The 18991-nt window shown below is 41.5% G+C and overlaps 1 protein-coding gene across 2 annotated transcripts; it reads left to right on the forward strand.

The window, feature by feature from the left end:
- Positions 1–66: 66 nt before the first annotated feature.
- Positions 67–18151, forward strand: LOC144526862 (SUN domain-containing ossification factor). 2 transcript variants are annotated; one of them, XM_078264560.1, is made up of 24 exons: positions 67–368; positions 7046–7160; positions 7429–7548; positions 7918–8150; positions 8385–8489; positions 8695–8833; positions 8921–9038; positions 9162–9286; positions 9397–9464; positions 9580–9687; positions 10881–10986; positions 11414–11434; positions 11920–11975; positions 12615–12697; positions 12963–13028; positions 13136–13201; positions 13859–13949; positions 14265–15572; positions 15690–15777; positions 16092–16196; positions 16518–16675; positions 17029–17108; positions 17239–17294; positions 17390–18151. In XM_078264560.1, exons 1-24 carry the CDS (start codon positions 298–300, stop codon positions 17855–17857), a joined length of 3954 nt encoding a protein of 1317 aa, XP_078120686.1. In that variant the 5' UTR covers positions 67–297; the 3' UTR covers positions 17858–18151. The 2 variants fall into 2 exon arrangements, with proteins under 2 accessions (XP_078120686.1, XP_078120687.1); XM_078264561.1 differs by lacking the exon at positions 11414–11434.
- Positions 18152–18991: the final 840 nt, after the last annotated feature.

Consider the following 18991-nt stretch of genomic DNA (forward strand, 5'->3'; position numbering starts at 1 on the left):
ACACACACACACACACACACACACACACACACACACACACACACAGTTTGAACTGCGCAACAGCCTTTCTGCCTTTTCATTGGACAGTTGGCCACTGACACGTACTGACAATCGGTAGCAGGTTGTGCGTGGGAAACAGACAGCGAGCTAGCATCACACTTCACCCGTGAAACAGCGAGCGTCAGCTAAGTTAACAGGAAACCGCGTCCTAGCTCAAGAGACTGTCAAGACCGCTTACTAAAAGGATACAACGCTATATCTGAGTACGGCGAGCATGTCTGTCCCGGCAGGAGAGGGATGAAGATGACACCACTGTTATGGCGAGTTGTGTCAGTGTGGCTATGTGTAGCTGTAACGTTATGCTGTTGGTAAGTTGATTTGTCCATTTGAAATGAGTAACGTTAACTTTATTATTAACATGTAATTAGCTGTGAGAAGTAACAAATTATCTGACAAACGTTACCCAAGGTTTAAATCTATTAACGCATTACATTAGCTAGCTATAGCGTTAACATGATGCTGTGATGTGGCACCTGGCTAACTTCTGACTTGTTAAGAGTTATTAGCTTGAGTTGCTCACCCAATGTAATAGCCTGTTAGCTAGGTTTAACACAGCTAGCTAATTATCAATTTGTACCTGGTTAACAGTTAGCCCTCCACCTCCTGACATAGCTATGTACTACCGAATGATTTAGCTGTTAGCCCACATAAATGTAATCCGCCACCACAAGTTCGTGTCATGTATGAATCTCCTTTAAGCACAAACTGACAAGCATAAAGTGTATGAAGTACGTCACTTTTGACTAAAACAATCATGTTGTTGTGCTACACACTCATGAATCTGCCGAGTAATACATCAAATCAATGGCTGTTGATTCCCACGACCATATTGTCTGTCACAGAGCTAGCCGACGTTACACAGATTTAGTTTATCAGCTCTTGATAGGATTATTGGCCTTTCACGTCAGTCACGCCAGTCCTCTTGAAAGCTGGAGGTTGTTAGGTCTATGTAAGTCTGACAGAACACTGTAGTAGTCATAATAATAATAATAATAATAATAATAATAATCAGTTTATTTTAGGGCCGTCAAACGATACTTTTTTTTTATCGCGATTAATCGCTTAATTTATCACATGATTAAAATTCTATTATTTTGCATTTCAGAGCAGTTTTTAAGTACATATTAACAATCGAAAGCAATTTTTACCAGTGTATCTTGATTGGGAATCAAATGAATGCAAAGAAAGTTACTTTATGAACTTGATTTTAAGATTTATTTGTTTATTTACTGTAAACAAAAGAAAAAAGTGTGAATCTGTCATTATTGCACAATTCCTCCAAGTACCTAACTAAAAAACAAAAAATCCCTATCATTACTAGAGTCAATATAGTGTTTAGTAACTCCTGAATAATGTTGATTACTCACTGACGTCCAGTGATCACCGGTTAATGAGACAGCGTTTGCAGCACTTTGCAGCTGTTCCAGTTGGGCTGCTTTCTCCGTGTCGTACTGTGAAACTACTGTCCTCCTTGACGGCAACAAAACAGGTCAGAACATGCCAACCATAGTACGTCTTTAAGACCCGAGTCCTCTACGATGCTGACAGGTCTGCAGTTAGTTGCCACCCGTTTCGCAAGAGCTGTAGTAATTTTTTGGGATTTGGTTTCATCAACCGGTCGGCAAGTAGCACTCTCCAAAATAGTGCTTTGCCTGAGTGGGTAGCATGCTAGCGGGTAGCATCACGTTAAATGTACTACTATGCTGAGCTCCGTAGTTGGTAGCTCAAGCTTGACGTGCTTCCGTGATATTTTAATTCGGCTTTACACAACGTGCATATGGCTTTCGACTTGTCTACGAGCCATCCGGGAGTTTTGGAAAATAAAAAGCGCCATTCAGGATTTCATTGCTGCTGTCTTTCTCCATTATGCCTGCAGCAGCAGGATGTGTTACGAGGAAGTGGCAGCTTGATGATAAGTAACGGTGCTGCAAAGGGTCAAAATAGTAGCCTGTTAGGCACGACGCAAAGTTAACAAATTAATAAATAATAAATGCCGGCATGCGATTTAAAAAAATTTATCGCATCGCGTCTGCCCTTAATCGCATCGCGATTAATGCGTTAATGCTGACAGCCCTAGTTTATTTATATAGCACCTTTCAAGAGCAGCTGTCACAACAGAAAAAACAGAACAAAAAATGTGAAATGCAGACATCAAGCTAAAAACAAAAGACCGTAAAAAAACAAACAAAAGCAAGTCTAAACAGATGGGTCTTGAGCTCAAAAAACACAATGTAACAGACAGTAAAATCAGCAGCAGAGAGGGAGATTATGTAGGATGGTTATGTGCTGTAGCCATGATGTAACAAACAAGGATTGTAACAAAACATAACACACACTGACTACTGTAAGTTAGATAGAGAGAGAAGGGAGGGAGGGGTATGATGATGTAATATGGTATTAAGATCTATGTTAGTGATGTTGACCTGCCCTACTTTCACAAGCAACGCTTTGTCTGTCATTTTAAAGTGAAGCTGTGGGTTGAATGGTGGTCGTCTCGCTTCCCCCTAGCGCCTGTGAGCGGAAAAACCACACTTGTAACTTTCGGCTGGCAAGCCGCCGGCCACAGCATCAGGAAGGATCGCGTGATATCAGATCTCGCGATGTAACGAATTGCTTCACGGCATTGCACACATACGTCCATTCAGGAACCAGCTAACAAGGTAGCGATGGAGTTTTTCACACTATCGTCGTGGCTGAGCCAGCAAAAAAGAAGCAGAAAGCTTGGAAAGCATTGTCGGAGGAACAGAGAAAGAGGAGACGGCAGACTGACCGAGTGAGGAGTCAGACACAAGTAAACATAGGAGCTGCCAAATATCTATTCCGAAGCTGTAGGGGGAGCTCTATAGAGAAACCTGCGAGCAAAAAGCGAAGAAATGGCCCAAACTGCATAGCGCCCCCTTTAATTCACTTATTCACAGTACTCAGACATGTCATAGCAGGAAAAGCACAGGTGTACTTACAAACACGATTAACAGCTGTATTACATTCAGGTTTAACAACCCCAGGGCCCTGGTATTGTGCATGCTGGCTAACTGAAATGTCAAACTGGGACACTTTTTTTAATTGTTACTCTCAAAAAGGATTGGCTGATATTTACCTAGTGTGAGATGATATGAATTAGAGCCCAACCGATAAAGGATTTTTAAGGCCGATATCGATACAAATATTTGGTGATTTAAAAATCCGATATTCCAATATAAAAAAAAAGTCCTCAGTCCTCACTAAAATAATATGATAATGCAGTTTAAAAATAAACTTGTTTGTTTTATTGTCACAAGAGAACAGAGGAACATCAAAATATATTTAAGTTCTGATAAATAAAATGTATAAAAATTAGGGCTGTCAGCGTTAACGCATTAATCGCGATGCGATTAAGGGCTGACGCGATGCGATTAATTTTTTTTAATCGCATTAATCGCATGCCGGCATTTATTAATTTATTTTACACTTCACTCGGCTTTGCGTCGTGCCTAACAGGCTACTATTTTGACCCTTTACCCTTTAGCACCGTTACTTATCATCAAGCTGCCACTTCCTCGTAACACATCCTGCTGCTGCAGGCATAATGGAGAAAGACAGCAGCAATGAAATCCTGAATGGCGCTTTTTATTTTCCAAAACTCCCGGATGGCTCGTAGACAAGTCGAAAGCCATATGCACGTTGTGTAAAGCCGAATTAAAATATCACGGAAGCACGTCAAGCTTGAGCTACCAACTACGGAGCTCAGCATAGTAGTACATTTAACGTGATGCTACCCGCTAGCATGCTACCCACTCAGGCAAAGCACTATTTTGGAGAGTGCTACTTGCCGACCGGTTGATGAAACCAAATCCCAAAAAATTACTACAGCTCTTGCGAAACGGGTGGCAACTAACTGCAGACCTGTCAGCATCGTAGAGGACTCGGGTCTTAAAGACGTACTATGGTTGGCATGTTCTGACCTGTTTTGTTGCCGTCAAGGAGGACAGTAGTTTCACGGATACGCAGCCTGTACGACACGGAGAAAGCAGCCCAACTGGAACAGCTGCAAAGTGCTGCAAACGCTGTCTCATTAACCGGTGATCACTGGACGTCAGTGAGTAATCAACATTATTCAGGAGTTACTAAACACTATATTGACTCTAGTAATGATAGGGATTTTTAGTAAGGTACTTGGAGGAATTGTGCAATAATGACAGATTCACACATTTTTCTTTTGTTTACAGTAAATAAACAAATAAATCTTAAAATCAAGTTCATAAAGTAACTTTCTTTGCATTCATTTGATTCCCAATCAAGATACACTGGTAAAAATTGCTTTTGATTGTTAATATGTACTTAAAAACTGCTCTGAAATGCAAAATAATAGAATTTTAATCATGTGATAAAACATGCGATTAACTATAGAAATTCAGCGTTTAAAGTGCCCATTTCCTACCATTTCCGAAACGAGCTGGCTAACCGCAACCGTTAGCTTGTAGCGTTAGCGTTAGCATGCTAACGCTAATGCTAACGCTAGCATGCTACCTCATTCTCAATAGCAAAGCACAACAACACACACAAGTTCACCATAATCTACAAAAGAACTACTTCCATGTGCGCCCTCATTTAGAAGTCTCCCAGCTAATCCTGCCTTGTAACTGACTGAAGTTGGAGAAACAGCCTTTCTTTTACTGTCTATAGAGCTAGCTAGCTGACATGATCTACATCTGAGCTACTGCACATGTGTGAGTACAATCAAAGATAGTACAGAAGAAGAAGAAAAGAGGTCTCACTCTGTAGCTAAAACAGAGACCAGCTGAAAAGAGGATCTGCAGCAGTGAGAGAAAGCTGTGCAGTACAACAAAAATATGGTGTTTTTTTTGAAAATTAAACCATGTAAACCTATTCTGGTACAACCTTAAAATACAATTATGAACCTGAAAATGAGCATAATATGGGCACTTTAAAAAAATTAATCGTTTGACAGCCCTAATAAAAATACAAACTTAAGATATGAAACTTAAAGGGTTAAACGCGAGAGTTGCCAACAGGGACGTTGTAGAGCGTCCTCTGGTGGACAAACTATGCAACGCCAACACTCATAACATGGTTGAAGTTTTTATTTTATTTTTTAAATATTCATTTATCGGCCATTACGATAGTTTGGAAAATGCCTAATATCGGCCGATAATATCGGTCAGGCTCTAATATGAATTTGGCCACCATCAGAGATTTTGCCATAGTCATCATACCGTGGCATGTAGCCCTTATATATGTTGTTGTATTAGACCATTGTAGGGTTGTTTTTATGGCAATATTGGATTATTGTGGGCCTAAATTTAAAGGTTTTGAATAAGTGCTAGGAATGGAAAGGTAACGCATGATACAATACGATGACAGTATTTTGCCCGCAGTAGTAATACTACCATAGCATCAAGTGATACATGCAATATGCTGGTGCCTCAGTATCAATGTGTTTAAGAGACCGCTGCATCATAAATCACTGTATGTGAGAATATAAATTATTTGTTCTACCTCTAATTCCTTTAGGGCATGAAATCCTAATTATCATACGTGTGACACCATTTTGTTATGTAGACTACTAATCTTATCAGATTATTATACAGGTAACAAATTGGAGTAATCAATGATGCATCATGTCAAGTGACGTTGATGTGACAGAAGTTGAGAGAGTCACAGGTCACTTGTCAGTCAGAGGTGTGCCTCAAAGACAATCTTGATGAGAGTGGACCTTATACAGTCTGTGGAGTTGACACGTACACATGCTCTTTGCACTTGTGGGAGACATGTTTATCTATTTCCACTTCATATCCAATCTGCTGTCTAAACACTTGCATCCTATTCTGGCCTGTTCTTGAACTTAATTTGACCAATTACTGAATATTGAAAAAGTCATTACTGGACAGTATGTAGGCTAAAGCATTTTAGGCTTGCCACAGGGGTAATAACCATTTCATCATGAAGGGTACACCTAAAAAACCTCCCTTGAATTTCCTACCATTTTCTTTGTTAAGTCTACTGCCTTAACACCACACTGCTCCTTTGGGAGCTTTAAATGACAAAACAAATGCTCTGTTGTTTAGTAAAATGTCTGTCGCTAGTCTAGCTCCTCGAGTCAGATCAACAAAGGAGTTGCGCCAGCCATGCCTAGTGGCCAAGTAAAGTACCTGACCTGGAATCAAGAATAAAATCCAGATAATGACCTGGTTTGCAGTCACTATTGGAGTTCGGCCTTTGAGACTGTACGAGGAGGAGGACCCCCCCCCCACAGGAACATTCCATTATTATTGCAACTATTTAAAGCCTTGCTACTGCTAATTTGTGTTGTTTTCCTGCCAGGAGTGAGCACAGTCACTGTGAACCTGACCATTGTTTCTGACACAGTGTCACCCAACAGAACTGTGGTGTTGAAAACCAACAAATAGGGTTTTAATATATCTATATAATGCAACTAGAAAACAAACTATAGAAGCAAAAGAAGTGAATGTTATTCATTCTTTTTTTCACTTTCATTTGTCTTTTTTCACTGAACACGTGGCCGATACAGATTTCAGACAGTAGACAACAGACAAAAACGGAACATATTGAAATATAAATAACATTTAAAAAAATACGGCTTTTTTGTTTTTTCACAGCCTTACAGTCGGGTTGAGCAATATGCAACTTGTTAGAGGTGTGTCTCTTTACTTTGACAACATCCCCTGTGGGCCAACAGATAAGAGAAATTGTCTTTGTGGGGGTACAGGCTGCAGGGACTTTATCAGTGCGTCACGCTGGGACATTGGGCTGCAGCTTCCACTGTGTCTGTATGACTCACTGCAGACAAATACAAATGTTAAGTATGCCTAATAAAAGAGTTTATGACTATCCCTATACAGTACTTATACCTCTTTCATAGATACCAGGACATTTTTCCCTAATGCGTTAACAAGTGACCCATATTCAGAAAAATTGGCTTGTATGGTATTGTGACACTGATTGTCTTTCACTTTTCGTCTCGTAGGTACCCTAGTTGCTATGTCGGTTGCACAGAGTCGTACCAAGAGGCCCAGAGGCCTGTGTCCTCACAGGACGTCGGTTCGGAGGAAGAGTCAGAGGAAAAGATTCATCATCACCAGGTAGCATCAGCTGTATACTACCATAGTACAACCACCCACCTCATTGCCCAGAGGTTTCACAGGTTGCTGTATGAAATAGCTCATGTGACCATACGCTTCATTATATATTTTTAGCTCATTTAACAACACAGGAAACCTGCTGTCATGCTAGACTCATATCAGATTAACAATATTTGAATTAATGGACTAGCAAAAAGAATTGTTTCTTATTCAGATTTGTGGATGATTTGGCTTCTGTGAACAAACTCGTGTGTGTGTGTGTGTGTAGGTTGAGGAAAGCTGGGTCTTACATGCCCAGTCCCCATCTGAAAATGAGCCGTTGATAGAGGATGATCAGCAAGAAGAGGAGCAGACAACACAGGATGTGGACAAAAAACAGTATTTAGAGGTACAGTATAGTTGCAGCATTTAGGTACATTAAAACCTAGATGTGACTATCGCAAAAATGAACGTATTAGTACAAATAATTTCTGTGCTGTGACGTTAATTTGCTTAATACATGTGAGTGATGATTTCAAAGACGTGTTTAAGCTAAAATTTCCAAAGGCTTTGCAATTTGGTTTCCTCCAGAGCAGCACAACAGTTTTAGACCTCGATAAGCAATCGTATGCATCGTACCATCCAGTCCTTTTTTATTGATCGTTCCTGGAACATTTGAAGCTTGAAGTGTTTGGTTGATAAATCCAACTCTGGCTAATGGGCCAACCGTTTCAACATTTCCCTCCACAGCTCAAGTATCTCTTTGTTTATCCATCAGGCCTTTGAGGTGGAGGAGCCTACTCTAGAGGAAGAGATGGAGGCAGACAAAGGAATTTCACAACCTGAGCCAGAAACTGAGCATAGCTCAGATAATCCAAATCCTGAAACCTCCATCACTCAAGACCAGGACTCAGCCTCCCTGCTGCCTTCCTCTGACCCTGTCTCTGATTTAGCTGCTGAGCTTGAAGACAACACCAACATCCTTAACCTTCAAGACAACATCAAAGATAGGCAAGATATTATTACCTCCAGGCTTATTTAGAGCTGTTCAGTTCATTTAATCTGTCAGTTATCTGGAAAAATGCCACAAAAATGCTTTGCTGTATCTCATTCTGGTGTTTTAGAAATTGTATGTTGCTTTGGGTTACAGCACTGTATGAGAAGAAATATTTATTTTTTTCTGTGACGTTTCCCTGCAAGTTAAAATGCTGAAAAGGTGTAACGTGGATTGTTGTTTCATCTCAGTTTTTCAGATGATGCAGCTGACGTAGCTGCACCTGAGGTCATTGATTCTGACCTGCCTCCAGCTGACTGTGAAGAAGAAGAGAACAAGCAATATGACAATGATAGGTGGGTATGGTGAATCCTGTGCCCTACTCAGTGAGCTAAAAAGATATTAATAACATTTCCCTTGAATTGTTGTCAAGTTGGCTTTCACTCTTAGTTGTGAGCCTGACCACCGTAGAATTTGGTTATAGTTCTACCTAAAAGACAAACGGGTCTCTGACCCTCTTAAACAAACCAACAATGCTTTTTTGTTGTTTTGTTCCCGCAGTCCTCCAATGGTTCTGGAGAACACTTCCAATGTTCACACTGCAGGTACTAAAACCCACACTGACCCACCAATGAGTTCTCAGACTGCTCACAGCACACAGCATCTGGAGGCCAACACATCACACGGGCTGAAAGAGCAAGTAAGGAACTCGGATAGCATGTGAACTATTTTCCTCTCTCTACCAAAGGAGGTTCCCTAGCTCTCATTTTCTCATTATCTTTGACAGGACCTGAGCTCCCCTGTTACCACAGGCACAGATCCCAGTGTGAGCAGCAAAGACCCCGAGGACATCCCCACGTTTGATGAGTGGACGCGGAAAATGATGGAGGTCGAGAATGAAAAGAGTGAGGTTACAGTTGAAGATTGATGATCCAGAACATAACATATTCTGGTGTATGTGTGCAATTTAAGGACTGAATTTTAACCCCCCCCCCAATAATTCTTTATTATGTTTGGCCTCCCAATAGCTCAGTCTACTCATACTTCTAACAATGTGGCTCCTCATACGGTGAAGAAGGTCCAGAAGAACTTCAATAACTACGCCTCAGTGGAGTGTGGAGCCAAGATCCTTGGCGCTAACCCAGAGGCAAAGGTAATGTGATACGACATACTACTGAAGAATCTGCTTACTCTGTTGGACTTGGATGTTGATAAAAATGACAAATATAAGCGCATATTGATTTGTGAATTTGTTCCATACAGAGCACTTCAGCCATATTGAAGGAGAACATGGACTTGTACATGCTAAACCCCTGTAGTAATAAAATCTGGTATGTAGTTATGCAAGCGTCTTCTGCTTTCTATTCACAGATGCAACCTAAGAACAGTTATTTTCATCTCCACCTGAAGCCAATTTTTAAAGCTTTGTTTCTCATTCTCGCCCAGGTTCATCATTGAGCTCTGTGAGCCCATCCAGGTGAAGCAGCTGGACATCGCTAACTTTGAGCTATTCTCTTCTACTCCCAAAGACTTTCTTGTCTCCATCAGTGATAGGTATGCACTGCAGCTGTGGTGGAATTTCCGGAAACACCACGTTGTGGTATGCTGACACTAAAGGGAACGCTTAGACAACATCAGGTCATTCATAGGTCACAGGTCAGGGGACGAAAATATTTGCCCAGTCTCTAATAACCAAACCTGTTCATGTATAATTATTTGTCTCTACAGATTCAGGGAATCTAGTCAGCTGTATGATAAGGGAATGTTTTGTCTCAGGACTGTCTCTGTTTGGAGGTAGGAGGGCCAGCCACACTTTAGTGTACTTCCCAGAGAGAGAGAGGCTGAATTAGGCTTCAGCATCTTTGTTTATGGCGGCTGCAATATCTTTGTTTGCCTTAAAGTGCTCATATTATGCTTTTTGGCTTTTCCCTTTTCCTTTATTGTGTTATATATCTTTTTTGTGCACGTTATAGGTTTACAAAGTGAAAAAGCCCAAAGTCCACCCCAAAGGGACTTACCATCTTCCAGAGAAAACACTGTTCACAAACTGCTCCTAACAGCTCTATTGTAGTCCAGCCTTTACTTCCGTGACGAACGTGCGTCACTTTGTAACACACGTTATAATGCTTGCCTAGCTGCTAGCATGGCACGCCGTCATACTCTGCAACTGACTAGCTAGCAGTACTTACTGCAAAGGTGCGACTCCCAACAAAGATGGTACTGAAGTGAGATGCCTCACCCTGTAGCTAAAACAGAGAGCTCAACACACAGGGTGAAAAGAGGAGCTGCAGCAATGTGCAGTACAACAAATATATGGTGAATTTCTGAAAATTAAACCACATAAACCTATTCTGGTACAACCTTTTAAATACAATTATGAACCTGAAAATGAGCATAATATGAGCACTTTAAAGGTTCAGCTAAACGTAACGCCTCCAGCACGAGTTTAAATACACCTTCAGGAAGACAGGAACTTCAGAGTTGGGACGGCACTGCACAATAACACATCGTGATTAAACTGTACTGCCTGCCTAATTGTCTCCTCAATTGAGTGTTCATTAAATGCTTCTGTGTAAGTCATCAAGGTCTCCCGAACCTTCTTCACGTATGTGAAATGAGTTGTGCTGCTCCTGAGTTTTTCCCAAACAGCAGCTACCATACGTACAATATCTACCGTATATTACCACTTAAACTCCCAGACATCCATATCACTGAACTGACTATGTTGCGTAAATCTACTCCTGTAGATATCCAACAAACAAGTGGCTAAAGCTGGGAACCTTTCACGCCCGGGATGAACGCACAGTCCAGAGCTTCCCATTAGATGAGCATCTTTATGCTAAATATGTGAAGGTGAGCTTTTCTAGTCACACGACCATTGCATCTGTGTCTATTCTGTGCTAAGTACTGCAGAGGAATTGCTGTTATCTCTTATTGCAGGTGAGTATTTTAACTGCTGTTTGTGTATACTTTCTCTCTGAATTAAGTTTTAGCCCCTTCACAGTAGAATGATAAGAGTATTATAGGAGGTTTTGACCTCTGCATATAACAGTTTCCGTGTGATCATATGATACATTATTCTGTATAAGGGCACCAGCACATTCATGACATGTAAAATGTAACTAGGCCAGTTTGGACAGTGTTTTACATTCTAGATTTGGACATTTGCATTTTGCCTCTGAAGTGACTCAAATGAAAACCAACACACACTCTCAGGTCCTGCTTTGAATGCATGTCTCTTTAATTCTTTTCTCTTTTTTTCCTGTCTCTCTTGCTTCAGATGTTCACCAAGTACATAAAGGTTAGCCTGCTTTTCTTGTAGAGGTCTGTGATTGTGTGAGCTGAATAGTAAACATGGAGGGGGGTGCATTTTGTGTCTTTCTTTCATCTAAGTGGTGTGATTACAGTTTCAGATCTAACTTGCTATGCTAGCTGATAACCAATTGTAACTTAAATACTCTTTGAACACAAACATATCACACATAATGAACGTTTGATAACCCATGATAAAATGATACCCACCAGTTGCCATTGAAATAATAAAGCATAGGATGTCAAATCATCTAACTTACCCTCTACTGAGATGTTCCTCAGATGTCCTCACTTTGGCAATCAGTCCCTCAAAGTTACATTTTAGCCAAGTGTATTGATTTTACAACAAAACAAAATCACTGCTTTGCTGTTTGTAAATAATACAACCACTGCTGAGAGTGTTTATTTGTGCAGGGTACAATACTGCACCCATTTCCATTATAATATCTGAATAATCTTTGCATTATTATTTAGGTAGAGTTGGTCTCTCACTTTGGCTCTGAACATTTCTGTCCCCTCAGTCTCATAAGGTATGTAATATCCAGGCAAAGTCTTTCTAACATACTCTTAGCACAATTTTAATATTGTAAACTGTTTGAAGTGAGAAACTTTACTAAGGAACATGTAGATTTAGCTATGAATGTGTTGTGTTCTTATCATTGTACTTTGTTTTGTGGTGTTGTTGATTTATTCATTTTTCTATTTCAATCAACAACACATAAACCAGCTGGTCTTAAAATGTGTTTTCCAAATGATAGCTTGTTGCATCGTGCATGAGCTCTAAATGGTGTCAAGGGATATTATGTAATATTTGGCATGTGGTCATGGGCAGTTCTCCCGTACCACACCATCAAGCCTCTGGTGGGAACAAGGAGAGCTAATGCATATGTTAGCAGTTGTTCTTTCCACTTCTGTAGCATGTAAAGATAAATCTGGCTGAAGCTTGCGCACAAAAGAGATGGCAGAAATCAGAACTTTCTCATGTTGGAGAAAAAGACTCTTATTATATTCTATATGACCTGTGTGTAGTGGGCTTTTAGTGTAGCTCTCTGCCCCCTACAGGCTGTCAAAGACTTGACAATGGATCACTTTTAAGTGGCTAGATGGATTAGATTTCACTGTTACATGAGCTTGGTTATAGAATGAATTTTGATGTCCTTTTTTGCCAGGGTGTTTGGCACAAGCATGGTGGAAGAGTACGAGGAGATAGCTGATCCCCCAGAAAGGCCAGATGATCAGGATGATGACTTGGGTAAAAATTGAGAACATCATGTATACATATACATTTGGACATTTGTCAGCACGAAAAACACACTAACTCATTTGGTACAGTTTGTGTCATGCTTGAGGATAATATAATAAACTTGTCACATTGAAATGACCCCATTCATGTGTATGTTCAGGCATTATGTTTATGGTCACTGTGCCAAAATCAAAATGGTTTTACAGTCACTTATTGTCTTTTTAAGGTTTTGATTTTGATTGATGTGTGTTATTAAGTGCACTGCTCCCTACAGATTATCCAAATGGATATGCACCTGGTGAAGTCAAGTTATCCAATAATCTGATTGGATCAGCAAAGGGTAAGTATACCAAACATGTATTTCTATTGCATAAAGATGTCTACAATGATCCCAAACCTAGATTACTGTATTGACTTGTTGCTCTGGTGTTTCCATTTTCTCTTCAGATGTCATTTTTAACATGGTAAATAATATTGCTGTCAATGTTCTTGGCGGAGGCCCAGAGTTGCAAGGTATGACCAACACAATTAGCCGTAGGAGTTGGAGTTTTAAGCGGCATGTTGCCTGCAGAAGTGGCATGTCCTGGCATGTGCCACTTTCCTAAAGCCAAGTGGCGTGTTATCGCCAGGCTACATCACATGCGGGTTGCGTTCAGGAAAAGAAGAAACGGTTGGGATTAGGAAAAGAAGAATGGGGTTGGGTTGGGTTTAGGAAAATAACAACTGGTTGGGTTTAGGAAAAGAACAAACGTGGAAAGGAAACATCACTCGTAGGACACAAAGTCACACCGCTCTCCTGGGTGAAAGTCCTATGTTTTACCCATCCTCCACCCCGACCAACCTCTCTACGTGGATTTTCGCCCTTTAATGCTACTCGCTACGGCGTCAATTCACACGCAATCGCAATTGGCATACGGAAGTACCGGAAGTACATGCCACTGGCACGTATCACATGCCACTTAAAAATCTAACTCCCTCTCACAATCAGCTTGGCATTTCTGCATTGCAGCTCTCGCATCCAGTTTTGTCTCACAGCCTTTACTTTTTTGAAGGAAATCCAGTCACTATTCTTATTTATTCAGTTGTTGACAATATGTTGGCGATGACTTTTTAAAATTATAAATATGTGCGTTTACTCTCAATATTATTTTTCGTATTTACGTTTTGTAGGCAACCTTTCATCACAGGAAGCGAACATGACTGAGCCATCACCCCAACTTGAAACCACCTCTCAAACTGCCAATACAGACCTTACTTCAGTGTGAGTACATGTCATGAGTCTTATTACATCTTTTATCACTGAAGGTGCGTTTACACCTTCAACTAACCTTAACTCTGGCATTGTTTGTCAGAGTTGAACAAAAAAACATAATTAAATATCATTGACCGATTGAAATGTTATTTATACTGTTGTAATGGAGGGAAAGTGGTAAATATGACTTAGTGCCATGAATGCTTTATGATCTATCTTTAGTCTACATGAAAACCTATGTAAAATTGCTTTTAATGTGTTGTACTATGCCATTTCTTTACTGTATTTATTTATATGTGCTATATTGTCCTTCTCCCTCTCTAGTCCAGACTCTGAAGTGAAAGAGATTTTACCAGACCCCGATATCCCTGCAACTGTAGCCCTGTCCTCAGAGACCTCTGTCTCAGAGACCCCTACCGCTGATACAAGCAAACAAGAGCTCCCCCCAGTGGAGGAAGACATTTTCATTCCTTTAGAGAAAGATGAGGAAGAACATATCAGCTCTACAATCATCCTTTTGGATAAGGAGGAGGAGTTAGAGGAAGAAAAAGCGAAAAGGGATCAGCATGAGCGACAACAAGAAATCCAAAACTACTGTTCACTACTTCCTTCATTTTCTTCCTCTTGCTCTTGCGCAGCTTCCCTCCAGGAGTATCTCCATCAGCAGTGTTCAGCCCTGCTGTCCAAAAACAGGAAATGCCAAACCATGAACAAAAAGCAAATGATTCTTCCCATCCAAACGCCCTCTTGGGAACTACCCCTGTCCCCCTCCGCTTGCCCTGAACCCCCGCAGTACCACAGTGAGACAGATCAGCCCCATAAACAAGAACACGCTTCTGAACAGGAGCCAGAGAGCCCATCAGAAACGCCACAAGGAAACACGGTAGAATCTCATAAAGAGTCTATGTCCGAACCTCCCCTGCTGGAGCCCAGGCAAACCTCGAACCTTCCCACGCCCGTTGCCACCGACTCATCCTCTGCCAAACCTTCCCCTATTGTGGAGACACCACAGCTGTCTCCTGAGGAACCAGCGAGGGAGCTAAAGCCAGAAAAGAGCCAGAATGGGCTGATTGAAGAGAAGCACATTGAGCCTTCAGCCTCTCTGAGTAACTCGGTTGATGTAAAACCCAGTGTCAGTGCCACAGTGGATGATGCCTCAGTGGCACTAACAGAAGAGAAGTCTGACATTAAGGTTCCTAAACCAGAGATACATGCCCCTGTTCAAACCCCAGATAAAGCAGATGAATCCCAAGTTCTCCATCCCACCACCTCCCCTCGTATAGAACATCACCCGGACCCACCAGTTGTACCTGACAGTGAAGTATCACTCCCTGCTCCAGACACCATTACAGAACTTGAACCCTCTGGTGGTCACTCGGTCATCACAGAAACTAAAACCGAGGATTTCGCGGAAGACATCATTACTTCGTCAGATGGCAGGCCTTCCTCGCCTACCTCACCGTCTGTCTTAGACATCTATGCAGAGCCCCCCAATGGCACGGAGCAGAACGGGAACCCAGTGCATGGCTCCAGCCAGAAGGAGTCTGTGTTCATGAGACTCAACAACCGCATCAAGGCCCTGGAGATGAACATGTCACTCAGTGGACGCTACCTGGAGCAGCTAAGCCAGAGGTGAGAAACAGGGACACGCACCAGTGCTACAGGAACAAAAAAGTACTGTATAGTTGCCAGCCTTTGTGTATAAACTGAGTAGAGGCTGATGTTACGACTTCCATGTTTTGATTCAAGGTATCGAAAGCAGATGGAGGAGATGCAGAAGGCTTTCAACAAAACCATCATTAAACTCCAGAACACCTCTCGAATAGCAGAGGAGCAGGTGAGCAATGAGAGGGCACACAGGTTTGTGCAGCCAGTTGCCATGTAGAGATACATGCTTTTTGTCTGACCTTGAGTTGTCTGAAAATCATTTTGTTATATTGATTTAAAATGCAATTAATAATCTTGGTGGGCTGAGTACAACATTGCCACAGATGTGTATCTTTCCAATAGCTTTCTGCAATAGCTTTAATCAATATTTTTATATTAGCAGTTGCCAGCTGGTCAAATGACTGTATGTAATGCTTCACATACCATTTCAATGATGTGAATGTGTGTGTAGTTGCTTCAGTTGTTGTCCTTTTCCTCCCATAGGACCAGCGTCAGACTGAGTCTATTCAGCAGCTGCAGGGCCAGCTGGAGGATGTGACTCAGCTGGTTCTTAACCTGTCCGTCAGAGTCAGCCAGCTGCAGAATGAGGTAGATACAATGCTCCACGCACAAAGCCTTTATGTATAACCAGGAGTTTTTTCACCCCGATAGCAAACAGAGTCAATGTAGTCTTTTCCTGGACCAAGCCATCAGGGTGACAAATGGGTCCTGACACACAATTTGAGAAAAATCTTTAAAGGCTACCAAATGCGTTAGCATTTTACTGATCCAAACTTTTGAAATACATTCCGAATGTGTACGTATGGAATTGTTAGACATTTTCTTCACTGTATTTTTCTGTCTCTCCATTTGTCACATCAGACATTGCCGCTGTTTTGTTATTTATAATATCAATTGTCTGTCTCCTAGGTGTCAGAGAGGCAGAACTACCTGCTGCTGTCTCTGGTGTTGTGTCTGTGTCTCGGCCTGCTGCTGTGTGCCAACCACTGCCGCATCCCCACTATTCCTCCAAACACAGAACCAGAGCCACCCATATCTAAGAGCTATACCTATTGCTGTCCTGAAAGGTAGCAAGACAATTGTACAGTTTTACTTTCTGCTGAAAATTTACACCCAGTACAAATACTATATTTATATTGAGATCCAGTAAAGCTCAGATGTATCTTTACAAACATGGTGGCAAGGACAAAGCTCTAGTGAAGAGGGTAAGTGGGAATAAGCACTAAGTGGCATCTCCAAATGGGCATTAACGGCTAATAGGCAGAGGTTACTGTGCCTTCAACAGCTTTTACTCATTAAGCCAGTTAATTGATACAATTAATCATCAAGAGCATCGCAGCTGGAATCTTAAGTGATGACACAGCCGTGACTTGGTGCTTTATGCTGTCTTTTTCCTCAACCATTACTGTTACCTTAATAGGCAATTCTCTTCCTGTGATGAGACGGGCTTGAAGAGGAGTTCCTCCTATCCACTCATACACTCACTCGCCGCTACTGAAGGTACGGTTCTACTACATAAGTGCTATCATGGTAATAATAATCTGTTTCAAGGGTTTTCTCAAATATCTTCATATCAGAATTGAACCTTTTCCTATCTTGGTAGAAATTAACATTAATCTTTGGCTCACAGGCCTAGAAATGCTGCAGTCAGAGGAGACACAGAGTCTTTGTCCACCTAACAGAAAGGTGTGTAAAGATGAATTTATTGCAGTGCAGTTTGAAATACTGGTTGTTTCTGACAGTTGTTAACAGTTCTTTCTCCTTAACCTTGTCCCACACAGAGGAGACGCCGTAAGATGAAACCCATGGAGAAAGTGGAGACTCTCAAACCCTCTTTTCATGCTGCTCCAGAACTGTGTAATGGAGCTGTTGTATGTAATGGTCTACCTGTCACCACAAAACCTTCACCCCTTACAAAAAGGTTACTTCAACCTATGTTTAGAGACTCGCCGTCAGAAGGCAGCTCGGAGGGATCTTCGCATTCAGATGACCCCTCCTTCTGTGGCATCACCACAGGTTGCACCCGAATCTGTGACGGGCTCCCTCCACCCAAGACCCGGGCGGAGAAACGGGCATTAAGACGCAGGCGTCCAAAGCCCAGTTGCGAGGTGGTGGACTTGCTACAGGCCCCACGGAGGGACAGAAGCGAACCGTTGCCCACCTCTACCATACAGGACATCATGAACATGAAAACTGAACAAAGCTCTGGGACATTTGGGGTGAATGTTGCCCTCTCAGGTCCTGTTTGACAGGACTCTACTCTCTCTCACTGACTGCCTAACCCTTTCCAAAAGAGGATGGATGTTAATTTCTGTAGCCACAGGCAGCTTTAAGCTTCGATATGAGACAATCCCTTCACTCTCACTTCTGTTTTCTGTTTATGTTCTCGTCAGGCGTTTATATTTGTAATACTTCAAATCAAAGAAACGTCTTCCCAGCTTTCAATTAAAGCTTTCCTCCTTTTTGTTTGGAAATATTAACTGTGACTATTGACCTTACGCACTAACAAAATGATTAAATTAAATGTTATTGTCTACATGCTGCACACTGACCCTGTAAACATTTCTATTGTGAAGAAATTCCATTCAAATTCTTTCATTCTTAAATGGCATCCACAGTTCTTTCACTTGCTTCCATTCCTTGCGTCTTAGTCCTGAGGACGCATGGGAGAGGAAACGGGGAAATGTGTTTTTAGAGGGATGAGATGTCCTTTCCTCTGAAGCGTCATTGGATTTGTCAGCTGTATGGGGGGAGATAGCACCAGCTTTCAGCTGCACGGCTTTCGGGAAGGCTGCTCTCGTGTATCTTCGCTCATAGCTCCTCGAAGATCCCTCCTTGATTCTCGCTCCTGAGGGCAGGAATAAGAGCTTTGAGACGGTAGGGAAGTAGGGCCAGAACAACGTCCGGTTCAAGCGAGGAGCTATCAAATAAGAGAACCAAAATTGAGCCATTTTCAAGGACAAGCACTGGAGTTTTTAAAAAAGTTTTAAAGCTTTAGTGCTTACCTTTTTGATATTAATGAGCGTCCGTTAGATTCAAGCCATTGCCAAATTAGTTGCTAAAAAGCTAATTAAGATTATCAGCTCCACACAACTCTCTCTGAATTTCTCAGTATGGCTACGTTCAGAAGATTGTGGCGTCCGTCCGGTGACTTTCCCGCGCCGAAGTGAGGATAATTGCCTCTTCTGAAGGGTCCATGTTTTTTTTAATCCTCCATGTCCTCCTTGGCTACTACTAGCTTTAACTGTAGTCAGTTCATCTTCAAAATAAAAACAAACCGTTACTGAAAATGTATGTGGGGTGTTAAGCACAGAATACCTATCAAAGTATTTGTATTCTTATATTGGAAGTGGGAAAAATAGAGCCACGAAACATACAAAAGA

This window comes from Sander vitreus, chromosome 12 (genome assembly GCF_031162955.1).
Source record: "Sander vitreus isolate 19-12246 chromosome 12, sanVit1, whole genome shotgun sequence".
Classification (NCBI taxonomy): domain Eukaryota; kingdom Metazoa; phylum Chordata; class Actinopteri; order Perciformes; family Percidae; genus Sander; species Sander vitreus.

Excerpts from the sequence above, each read along its gene's own strand:
- LOC144526862 (XM_078264560.1), top strand. The coding sequence starts at position 298 with ATGAAGATGACACCACTGTTATGGCGAGTTGTGTCAGTGTGGCTATGT. Across the intron at positions 8,490-8,694 it reads AAGCAATATGACAATGATAG|TCCTCCAATGGTTCTGGAGA; the intron begins GTGGGTATGGTG and ends TTGTTCCCGCAG. Across the intron at positions 13,202-13,858 it reads CGGAGGCCCAGAGTTGCAAG|GCAACCTTTCATCACAGGAA; the intron begins GTATGACCAACA and ends TACGTTTTGTAG.